At 48.3% G+C, this 12,475-nt stretch overlaps 1 protein-coding gene across 7 annotated transcripts in view; it reads left to right on the top strand.

The window, feature by feature from the left end:
• Positions 1 to 12,475, top strand: part of BRD4 (bromodomain containing 4) — a 1,377,132-nt gene that overhangs the window by 1,052,915 nt on the left and 311,742 nt on the right. For all 7 annotated transcript variants that reach the window (XM_078681876.1, XM_078681852.1, XM_078681859.1 and 4 more), the window contains one exon: positions 2,565 to 2,677. In XM_078681876.1, the coding sequence (XP_078538002.1) occupies positions 2,565 to 2,677 (113 nt within the window). The remainder of the gene's footprint in view (positions 1 to 2,564; positions 2,678 to 12,475) is intronic.

Here is a 12,475-nt window from a genome sequence, read left to right as displayed (position 1 = left end):
AATGAGATCAGATGTATCTAATGAGATCAGATGTATCCCCTTCTTTGTTAACCTGCAGATAAGAGGAAATCTCCTCTTGTATTGTGGTCCGATGTTGTTCATTACTTAGAATTTCGTCATTTAGACGCCAAGACGTCTGACGAGAAGAGGGTTTGACATTGGCTATGGATAAGGAGATGCAAGAATGATCAGACATTACTCGGGGTTCTATGGTAGTGGACTCAATTCTAGGGACGCTGTTCTGTGATATGAGGATATAATCGATTCGGGAGTACGAGTCATGTGGTGCGGAGTAAAAAGTGTAGTTCCTCCCTGTAGGATTTTGAAGCCTCCACGCATCCACTAAGTGAAAACGTTGACATAAATTGATAAAGGCTTTATGTGACTTATTTGATTTGAAGGGACAGTGGGAGTCTCTATCTAGCGTTGCATCCAAGGGGAGATTAAAGTCCCCAGCCAATATGTGGACGGCATTATCCGGGATGTTTCCAATATGCTTGTTAAGAGTCTCCCAAAAATTAAGATCGCTAGTGTTAGGAGCATAAATGTTTGTGACGTAAAACTCTGTGTTGTCCTTACTCAACTTGGCCGTGACCCATCTCCCATCATCACTCGCTTCAGAGGACAGAAGCTCAATCTTAGATTTCCTCGCCAAAAGAATCAAGACACCATTCTTTTTGTGCACAGCTTCTGCACCCACAACCTCATTATAAAACGTGTTCCTCATATGGTAGAACTGTTTAGACTCAAGTTTCGTCACTTGCAGCAAGACAATATCACCTCTCAATCTCCGTATGTAGTCTAAGATCTTTTGTCTCTTAACAGGTTGGTTCATTCCTTTAACATTAAGAGATAATATCTTCAGTTTATCTACGTTACATGCCCCTAACGGAGTACTAATAATTCTATGTGACATCACTGGAATGAACTATCATATCAGAATCATATATCACACACAGCATTAGCATTAGTATGACAGAGAGACAAAATTCCACGGGATCAATAAGGCCCCCGGGGGGGGGGGAATATCAATGAAAAGACAAATTCTGAACGGGTTACTTTTTTGTTGAAGGTTTCAAAGAAGCTGGTCAGTTTAAAACCCTAATACCTCCATCCCCACCCACTGCTTGTTTAAGTAAATAACAGCAAGGCTGTACTAACAAGGTATTGGTCTGCTCTTTTCTGCAGTAGATTCAGAATCTTTGCCACCTCTTCATGTGAAAGATCAGCCTTGTTTGTATTGCTCATTTTTGGTGGATCTTCATATGCATGAAATGGAATGTTATAAAAAGCAAACCTGGTGTTCTTGCTTTACTGCTGGCTTAAAAATGTAAATAACTATGTTTTGTATTTTGTGTTCTCCGGGATGAAACACAGCCCATCAAACTGTGCGTTGAGCAAAGTTGCTGTGTGGGACTAAAGCCCTGTTACTCCCATCAAAATGCATGCGCATGAACCCCTGAGTAATGCCATAGTGCTTTGGTCTGGATGTAGAAGGGAGCTTCTGCAGTTCCATCACTGAATATCCGCTACCTTCTTCAGCAAAAAGTAAAAAAGCTCCTGATGAATAGATTCCTTCTCTAGTTATCTTTAGTAACTCAGCTTGATCTTTTTCATGTGACCTCCTCAGGATCATGGATCTACCAAGCTGTTTTGGTATATTGTATCTGTATTTGTACGTGCATTCCTCACTGCATTTTCCTTCCTGCATTTTCTCTTCTATGTATGACCTGACTGCTGTATGTACAGCGCTCTGACACTCTGAAGGTCATGTTTGCTCTATATAAAATACGGTCTCAAATATTTCCATGTTATCCACTAAAGCAATCATTTAAGTTCTCTCAGTCCAAAGTTGCCCATACTACTGTTGTTTTGGCTAATATAAAAGGAATTATAATACTGTGTATATCTTTAGGCCTTTCATAACTTGTAGCTACTGCTTTTCCCATTCCAGAGACTGATATGGTCTCATTCATTGTAAGTGGAGACGAGCTTATGATGGAGTAGTCGAGATATTAAGGTGATTATTTCTATATTCCATTCTAGTGTTTTTATGGATGTTCTCTTTGAAACCTGAAGAGCGGTAGCACAACAACTTTGTTTTATGGAGATGCATGCGGAGACTAAGCAGGCAGGATAAGCTGCAAATGAAATTCTATGGGTTATCTTTATGCGATTATGCTAGATGTATCTATTGGATAAAATGATTTTATTTGCCCTGGTTTTTACCATAATGCTCTATTTTACATTTGTCTTTTTTACATGTTCTAACTTAGCGGATCTTATATTGCATTGTATGTTTTTGTGTACTTTTATATATTTATATTTTAATATATGTATTATCCCTTGTGCTTTTATGGTTGGAAAAACTGAATAAAGCTGATGATGATGGTTAGGCGTTGGTGATCATGTCTGACATGAAACATTGTAGTCCTAAACCAGTCTGGAACCTTTGAAATTAATTATTTCTCAAAGACACCCATTTGTCTTATAATTTTCTGTGTGGTTAGGGCAAATAGACACAAGCCCTGCAAAGTTAAATGACTGACCCTTAATATTTTCAGGTCACTTAAGAGAAGCCCCTTCTCCACTCTTGATGCATTCACCACCGATGCCGTCTTTCCAGGGTCTGGTTCACCAGTCGCCACCTCAGCAACACTTGCAGACGAAAAAGCAGGTGAATGGCTTATAGTCAATGTTGTGAACTGAACAAAAGAAATTACATATTGTATTGTAAATTTGTGTTGCACATTCCATTCTCAGTCAGTCTTAACTGTCTTAGGATAGGTAAGACTGTGCGAATTCCCATTGCCACAACAGTGAAGCCCGAGTGATTTCTTAACAGGGTCATGCTTCTGCTTGCGTTTAAATCGTGATTAATACTGTGTGCTGGCAGTCAGGTATTTTTTTTAACTGTCGTTTGATTTCTCTTTCCTTTACCTGTACTAAACATGGGAGTGCTACAACTTATTTTACTGCTGGCTGTAGAGAGTAATATTTACCATATAGAATAAACCATTCTATTTAATTGTTGTGTAGTGTTTTACTATTTTTTTAGTGTTACTTAATACTAAGCCATAACAAAGCATGCTAAATAAGTAGTATTTTGAGCAATCTAAAAGTTTGCATTATTTTTTTGCATAAATCATTACCCACCAATAAATATGTTAATTCACACAATTAAACCACATAAATTAAATTATCATTCTTTACCATTGGTTTTATTGTGGTTTGGATATTCCAGTTAAATTCTGTATCAGTCTCTAGCATAAACAAATCCATCATCATGTAAACACACATGAAAGTTCTGTTTCACACAGTTTCTTGTTTACTGTAGCTGTATCCTCTCTGTTAATTATATGTGCTATTTCCCATGAGTGGCATCATCATTGAAAAAAAAATAGTCTGACTACCTTTATTACGTTTCACGTAAATGAAGAAATCCTGACTTACCCCACCTATCACTCTTTCCAAGGCACTTATGGGTTCATGCTTTCATAAATTAACTGATGGCATTTTTTTGTTAAAGACCTAAATTCTCCCCTGGCGTATGGTGTCCACATATCCCTAAGGATTTTTTGGTTTATTATTAACTGTTCATCCACCTCCGCTCCTTCCTGGAAAGCAGGGCCTAAGAAAAGGGGCGGGCAAAACATGTATTTCACATTGAATTTTCCATAGGAAACTTAGAAACACCCAAAACAGATTAATGAAATTACACCAAATTTGGCTAAAAGCTAGATATTGGTCTAGAAAGTGTGCTTTTTTGTGATTTGGCATAAATCCGTTCAGAAGTTCTTGAGAAATTAAGGTTCAGTATTTATGTATATATCCAGCTGCGAAGAATTTGCGTACCCAGCAGATCTTAAGATAAGATAAGATTGGCTGCCATCACATCAACAAAGCAATGATGGCGGCCATTTTAGCACTCAGGTACTCTGCCCTCAGTCCTGAAAAAATGTTTAGAAACACATCTAAGGGGGACAGAGTAGGGATACCCTGACCGACCCCCACGAAGGCATTTTTACAAAAGTCCTATTTTTAAAAAAAAAATTTAATTGACTGCAAATTTTGGGAGAATCTGCTGTTAGATTTTCTTTTGTTAAGAAGGCGGGCTACTTCCTTCTAAAAACAAATAAGGGGGAAGGGTGGCTCAGGGCCTGGGTGGGGTTGGCGCAACATCTTTTTATTTTCATGGGGAGGAGGGTGTGCAGCCTCCTTCTCCAAGCCTTTTCTGTTCCCTGGGGACCGATCCTCCTTGGAAGATAATGCTAATTAGGGGATGAGACTCGCATTTCCCCTTCCTAAGCCTCATTAAGGCCCGGGGGACCCCATGGAATGGGGCCACTTGCAGCTAGTTGGTGGGGCCCTGGGGTTTCCCCTGTGGCCCCAACCACAATTAAAGATGCGGGTGTCCTAGGTGGAACTGGGACACCCACAAACTAAAAAGAAAAATGAATGACGCCGCTCTTTAATTATTCACTGCTGCTAGCCCGGAGTGCTTTAATCTGGGCAGGGGCACCACCAATATATTTTTTTCTATTAAGTGTTGTGGGGGACTTTAGCAAGTGCTGCTAACCCCACAATTACTTAAAAAGACTTAACACTATTTTTCAGGGCTAGATCAAATATGACCCCAGGAAAAGTTCTGAATATTTTTAAGCATTCACTGAGCTGGTGCATTTGCTCTTCCTCTTGGGAATGCAGGGACCCCTTGTGGCTGGCTTTATGGCTGCATTATGTCGCCTGGGGAGTGTAAAAGATTGAAATGTTTAATGTTTTGACTATAAATGCTTTATTGAAATGTTTATTGACAAAACCAATAGGCCTGCCTTTTTATATTGACAGTAACTTAAATTAAAAACCCTAGAATGCACTGAAAAAAACAAAGGTTAAAGTGACTTGACAGGTGAAAATGTCAGTTAAGTTAAAATATACCATTTTAAACGCACACAAAAACTGAAATTCACCAGTTATCTGAATTAATTAGAACTCGTGCTCTTAAGTAACTAGAACTTGTGCACACGTTGTGTGCTGCTAATTACCTCCCATATTACATCACTCATGACATGTTCTGTGACATCATTATCTGAAAGAGACACGTTAGTGATAGATTCCTTACCTTAGAATATCCCCAGGCGTCAGACTGGATCCGGAAAATTTTGCGTAGCAATACCCCTGCGCGCCGGCAGGCGTCGTCCGCGTCCGTCGTCGGCGTCGTTGGCGCCGGAATGACGATGTCGGAGTACTTTTAGACTTATCAGCTGCCTTCGACACGGTTGACCATAAGATCTTAGTCAACCGTGTCGAAAGGATGGGAGTGCAAGGCCTAGCAAAAGACTTAATATCGTCTTTTCTAGCAGAAAGATCCCAGGCAGTCATACTGGGCCAATATGAATCGGCTGAACTGTCACTGCCGTGTGGGGTACCACAAGGTTCATCCCTTAGTCCGACACTTTTTAACATCTATGTGTCGGACCTCGCTAATACCATCAAAGCGCACGGGATGAACCTTACCTCATATGCAGATGATACTCAGCTGATATTGGCTGTCAGAAATGACGGGGAAACAGTGGCGGAAAATTTCAAGACAGGTATGCTGGCCATCGGTAAATGGATGTCAGATAACTGCTTGAAATTAAATTCCGACAAAACTGAGGTGGTCACTTTTGGCCACCTCAGCCCAAGCTGGTCCCCCACTTGGTGGCCATCATCTTTCGGAGCTGTACCTGAACCAGTCACGAAAGTGAGAAATTTGGGTGTCATCTTTGATGATAACCTAAACTTCATGGCTCACGCCAACCAGACAGCCTCCAATGCCTTCTACAAGCTACGATTGGTGAGGAAGATTCTTCCGTTTCTCCCTACCAATGTGGGAAAGACATTGGTTAGCGCAATGGTCCTTTCAGCACTGGATTATTGTAATGGCTTGTTTGCAAATGCCCAAGTTAAGACAATCAAAAAATTGCAAACAATCCAAAATGCAGCAGCCAGACTTCTCCTCAACATCCCTAAATTCAAACCTATATCTGAATCATTGAGGAGTCTTCACTGGCTACCTGTTAGGAACCAAATTAAGTTTAAGACGCTATGTATCGTCTATAAGGCACTACACCATCAAGCGCCTCAGTTCCTCTGTGATCATCTCGTTCCGTACATTCCTACTCGAATGTTACGGTCTGCAGGACAAAATGACCTGATAGTGCCTCGAACCAGACTGGTCAACTGGGGAGACAGACGTTTTTTAGCTGCCGCCCCAAGATTATGGAACACGCTCCCACAAAATATAAGAACGAGTCCAAATCTACTGTCCTTCAGGAAGAAACTGAAAACTTGGCTATTTAACCTCTGAATAACAGTATAGATCTCGCAGGAGGTATAACAGTACAGCGCCGAGACGCCTGCGGGCAATTGTTCGCGCTTAATAAATGCCAAAAATAAATAAATAAATAAATACTTAGACGCCGCCCATGCACGCTGATGTCAGTTCTTCTTTTTTCCGCACCAGCTAGCGCAGATCCGGAGAAGCTCTACCCCTTAGTCATTTTTTGACTAAACTTTTTTGGACTTTTGATCATTTCTCTACTCGAGTCTTCGACTCCGACGGTGCCGGTAGTGATGCCCGGGTTTAAACCCTGTTCCAAGTGCGACCAACTTATGTCGGTTACCGACCCCCATCGCCGGTGCCTCAAGTGTTTAGGCCCCGACCACGACGACCGCACCTGCTCCGACTGCCGGGCTCTGACGTCTAAAGCTAGGCGGGAGCGGTCCCGCAAGCGACTTGAGCTTCGGCAGTCGGCCCGCGCCGCTCCAGGTCCCGGTCCCACAGGAGGTCGAGGGACCGGTCGCGGAGTCGGAGTCCTCACAGCTCCGGGAGTGGACATCGGTCGTCAGGATCCAAGTCCTCAGGTAAGAGGCATGAGAGGTCGGAGAGACGTCATTGTTCCTCCGACCCTCCCCGACGCTCGCGCGATGCGGGCGGGGGCTCGGGTGACACCAACCACGGGGCTCCGACGGAGTCGCGGACGTCGCCGCCTGCCCCACACCTACGGGTCCCTGGGCATGATGCGACGCCAGAGGAGGTCGAGCGGTACCTCATGGCCATGAGGTCCCTCCCTCCTCAGCCGGGTTCCGTGGTGCCTCCGGGCCCAACGGCCCCGGCTGGAGGGCCTAGCGGGTCGGGTGCTTCGGCTCCGACGCCGTCGGGTGCTTCGGCCCTGGTGCCGCCGGAGACTTCGGTCCCGGCGCCGCATGCCCTCACTGGATCCGCTTCCGGATCCGGGTCGTCGCCGGTCGATCTCACCGGCGCCGGCCCTGCGGGTGTCGCCCCCGGCGCCCACTATGGACGCCGTCCCCGATCCTACCCTCGGTCCGGTGCTGGCGCCGGAGCGGCGCCGCTACCGACGGCCTTTGGAGATTTCTATTTCCACGAACCAGCCCCGTCTGTTGACCCTGATCTGCAGGAGATGGGTGACGAGGGTGATTGGGAGGGGTCTATGGACCCTCTGGCACAAGAATGCCAGTCTCAACAGGACTGGACATATGAGCTTGGGGAGGCCAGTGGAATTGACACTTCGCCAGACACTGGATTTGTCTCCCCTCCCACCGTGGCTACGTAGGAGGGGGCTGCTTACAGTGTAGTGTTGACGCGGGTGGCCAAGGCCTTACACCTTGAGCTCCCCGTCGCGCCGTGAGGACTAACCTCCTCACTGAGGTCCTTAAGCAGCAGGCAGGCTCCACTGAGCCTCTGCTGCCGTTTATTGAGGCCTTGTGTGACGTTTTTGTGGGCACTTGGTCCAAGCCCGCCACAGGTCAGCCCGTGGATAGGAACGTGGCCAGACGCTACCGCCCGGCCCCGGGTGACCCTTGCTTTTTGTCCACCCATCCCACCCCTGAGAGCCTGGTCATCCAGGCCTCCACTTCCCAGACCGCATTCCCGGCGGCTCCGCCCGATCGGGAATCCAAGAGGTATGAACAATTCGGGAAGAAAGTGTTCTCGTCCCTGAGTTTGGGACTGCCGTCTGTCAATACCGCATGCCTCTTGGGCCGCTACACCCACACACTGTGGGACACGGTCGCGGACGTGCTGCCCCAATGTCCGGAGGAGGTCCGGGCTAAACTCGCCCAAGCCCTTGCAGAGGGTCGAGATGCAGCACGATATTCCATCCGGTGTGGGCTGGATACCTCGGACTCACTGGGCAGGGCTATGGCAACGACGGTGGCGGTTCGACGCCACGCCTGGTTAAGGTCCGCCAACTTTTCGGCCGATGTCCAGGCCACTCTTCTGGACATGCCGTTCGATGGCCGTCGCCTCTTTGGCGACAAGGCAGACCATGCGCTTGAGCGTTTTAAGGTCTCCAGGGCTACGACCAAGTCCTTGGGCCTCTCGGCCACATGCCAGCAATCGGGTGCCTTTCGTGGCCACGGAAGGGGCGACCCACACGTTCTGCCAGCCACGCACCGCAGAATGTTCAACAGCGCTGTGGCGGCCGTGGAAACCACCGTGGCGGCGGTCCGGGAAATACGGCAAGGCCAGTCCACACCTTCCCCCGCAGCCCCTGCCTCAAAACCTTCCTAGTCCGTGTTTTCAGGCCCATGAGACGCCAGTGGGGGGCAGGGTTCGCCATCACCTCTTCCACTGGCGCACTGTCAGGTCGGACAGGTGAGTGCTGCTACTCCCTCCCCTTCGAATCACCCCGCCAGCCATGCCACCGCAATTCCACCGCGTGTCGAGGGATCACTTGCAACTTCTGCAAGAGGAAGTCACGGCCCTCTTGGCCAAGCAGGCCAGCGACCGCGTTCCTGGGCCAGAAGTAGGGTGTGGTTGTTACTCCCACTTCTTTCTGGTACCCAAGAAGGGCAAAGGGGCCTACGCCCTATCTTGGACCTACGGAACATCAACGGCTTCCTCCGGAAGGAGAAGTTCAAGATGCTGACTTTAGCTCAGGTCTTAGCTACCCTAGAGACTGGATGGTAGCGTTGGACTTGCAGGACGCTTATTTTCACATCCCCCTTTCCTGACGGCCCACCGGCGTTACCTGTGGTTCACGGTAGGCCACGAGCACTTTCAGTTTACCGTGCTCCCCTTCGGCTTTACCAGCGACCCACTGGTGTTCACGAAAGTGATGGCGGTGGTCACAGCTCATCTGCGCAGGTTAGGGGTGTCAGTCTTCCCCTACCTCGACAACTGGTTGTTGAAGGCGGGCTTGCCCCAGACAGTCGTCAGCCACCTCCAGACTACGGCCGACCTCCTGCACTTGCTGGGGTTCTCCATCAACGTGCCGAAGTCACTCCTGTGTCCATCTCAGAAGCTCATCTTCATCGGGGCGGTTCTAGACTCTGCGCAGTTTCTGGTTTATCCTCCCGAAAAGCGGGTTCGGGATATTCAGGCTCTGATTCCGATCTTTCAGCCTTTATCCTGAGTCTCGGTCAGGTTGACGCTGCGGCTTCTGGGGATAATGGCCTCCTGCATCCTTCTGGTACATCACGCCCGGTGGCGGATGCGGGCTCTGCAGTGGGACCTGAAGTTTCTGTGGGCCCAGCATCAGGGCAACTTGTCCGATCATGTCTTGATCTCGGAGGGCACTGCAAGACAGTTGCAGTGATGGCTCATGGACCGCGATTGGGTCAGTGGCAGATACCTTTCCCTACCCCACCCGGAGCACGTGGTTGTGACGGACGCGTCCCTCCTGGGCTGGGGGGGCCACATGGGAGAGGCGGAGATCAGAGGCCTCTGGTCTCCGGCGGAGTCCCGGCTCCACATCAACCTTCTGGAGCTGCGTGCGATCCGACTTGCACTGAAGGCATTCCTCCCCTCTGTCCGGGGGAGTGTAGTGCAGGTGTTCACGGACAACACCACCGCCATGTGGTACTGCAACAAACAGGGCGGGGTTGGGTCGTGGACCCTATGCCAGGAGGCTCTGCGCCTCTGGCAGTGGCTGGAACATCAGGGCGTGACCCTGGTGGTTCAACACCTGGCAGGTTCTCTGAATGCCAGGGCGGACGAACTCAGCCGTCGGTGCATGATGGATCACGAATGGCGTCTGAACTCGGACGCAAGGTCTCTTTCAGCAGTGGGGAGAGCCTTGGTTAGATCTATTCGCCACAGAAGAGAACGCGCAATGTCAACAGAATTTCCAAGGCGGCACTCGCTCGGAGACACTTTTCGTCGCGAGTGGAGTTGCGGTCTATTGTACGCCTTTCCGCCTATACCACTTCTGCCCAGAGTGCTGAAGAAGATCAGGCACGACCGGGCCCAGGTTATCCTTGTGGCTCCGGACTGGGCACGAAGATACTGGTATCCCGAGCTACTCAGCATGTCAGTCGATCCCCCGATTCGTCTGCCTCTTCGGGAGGACCTTCTGTCGCAGCAGCAGGGGACTGTCCTCCACCCGAACCTGTCCAGTCTCCACCTACAAGCTTGGCGATTGAGCGGCGGCAGTTGAGGCCATTTGACTTGCCTCCTGAAGTCTGTAATGTCATTCTGGCAGCCAGGTGTCTCTCCACAAAGTCGGTATACGCCTGCAGGTGGAACAGATTTGTGGCATGGTACACAGCAAAGGCTGTGGATCCACTCTCTGCACCCCTTTCTGAGGTTCTCCTCTTCCTTCTTTGCCTTTCCCAGCAGGGCTCTGCTCTGGGCACTTTCAAGGGGTACCTTTCTGCCCTTTCCACCTTCTTAAGGCTACCTGATCAGCCTTTCTTGTTCAAGTCCCCAATTGTAAATAGGTTTTTGAAGGGCATCACACACATGTTCCCTCCTGTTCTTTTCGTGATGCCCCAGTGGGACTTGAACCTTGTTCTTACTTACCTAATGTGTGCTCCCTTTGAGCCGCTCCATAACTGTCCTCTCCGTCTTCTTACTCTGAAGACTGCTTTCCTGGTTGCCATCACCTCTGCCAGGAGAGTGAGTGAGCTCCAGGCTCTTTCTTCCACACCTCCTTTCCTCTCTGTCCATCAGACAAGGTTGTGTTGCGGACAAGACCCTCTTTCCTGCCCAAGGTTGTCACGGCCTTCCACATCGGGCAGTCCATTACCTTGCCCACCTTCTTTCCGCCTCCGCATCCCTCGAAAGAGGAAGAGGGGCTCCACCGTCTGGACCCAAAACGTGCGCTCTCTTACTATCTGGATCGCACACGCCAGTTCCGGGTGGATGACCAACTCTTTGTTGGTTACGTGGGCGCTAAGAAGGGAAAGGCGGTGCACAAGCGGACCATCTCTCGGTGGATCATCTTGTGTATCCAGGCGTGTTACTCCTTGGCTAAGAAGGAGCCCCCTGTTGGATTGAGGGCTCATTCCACTCGGCCCACGGCGACTACCACTGCCCTGGGCCGAGGAGTGCCCTTGCAGGAAATTTGCCAGGCAGCTACGTGGGCCTCGCTGCACACGTTTGCACAACACTACTGCCTGGACAGCCAAGTCCGGAGGGATGGCTTCTTTGGCCGTTCCGTCCTCCAGGACTTTCTGGTGTGAATATTGGTTTGCAGACCCACCACCGGGGTTGGTATTGCTGGGGTATCTATTCTAAGGTAAGGAATCTATCACTAACGTGTCTCTTTCAGATGCACAAGTTACTACTTGTGTAACGATATATCTGTAAGAGACATTAGTTAGTGATAGATTCCTTACTGACCCACCCATCCTCCCCGTTCTGCGAACGGATATCTAGGGTTAAGGTCATCCCCTTTTAGGGCCCTAGTTTCATGGCACCAGTGTTGGTTCTATCATGGCTCTGCGTATCTGGCGCGGAAAAGCTGGGTATCAGAACTGACGTCAGCGAGTATGGGCGGCGTCTAAGTACTCCAACGACGTTATTCCGGCGCTAACGACGAGGGACGCAGAGCCGCGGACGACGCCTGCCGGCGCGCAAGGGTATTGCTACGCAAAATTTTCTGGATCCAGTCTGACGCCTGGGGATATTCTAAGGTAAGGAATCTATCACTAACTAATGTCTCTTACAGATATATCGTTACACAAGTAGTAACTTGTGCGATAACATCACTGCAACATCTGAATTGAAATCATTGATGACAACACTGTGCATGGTGAGGGTGCGAGTTATATTTACGTTGGGGCACGAAGTTACTTTAAATCACTAGAACTGATGAATTTCAGTGTTTTTGTTTTCTTAAATTTAAAATTGCATCTTTTAATTGACATTTTCACCTAACGTCACTTTAATCTTTCATTTTTTTTTCTAGTAAATATGTCTGTTCGTATATCTGTATATCTATATATATCTATATACATATATCTATAAATACATATGTATAGCTGGATCTGGTGGCCTACTGAACTAATGCATCGACTGTACAGGCCTGACGTCATGGTCACAGGTTCATATCTCAGCAGGTCCACTCAGCCATTCATCCTTCTGAGGTCGATGAAATGAGTACCATTGAGTTGGGTAACAATAAACAACTGTTAGCATGCCAAGTTGCATATGAGGATTCTGAAGTGGTATCTAAAGTCATGG

Source organism: Lissotriton helveticus, chromosome 1_1, assembly GCF_964261635.1.
Source record: "Lissotriton helveticus chromosome 1_1, aLisHel1.1, whole genome shotgun sequence".
Taxonomy (NCBI): Eukaryota; Metazoa; Chordata; class Amphibia; order Caudata; family Salamandridae; genus Lissotriton; species Lissotriton helveticus.
This window is presented reverse-complemented; position numbering and strand designations above follow the sequence as displayed.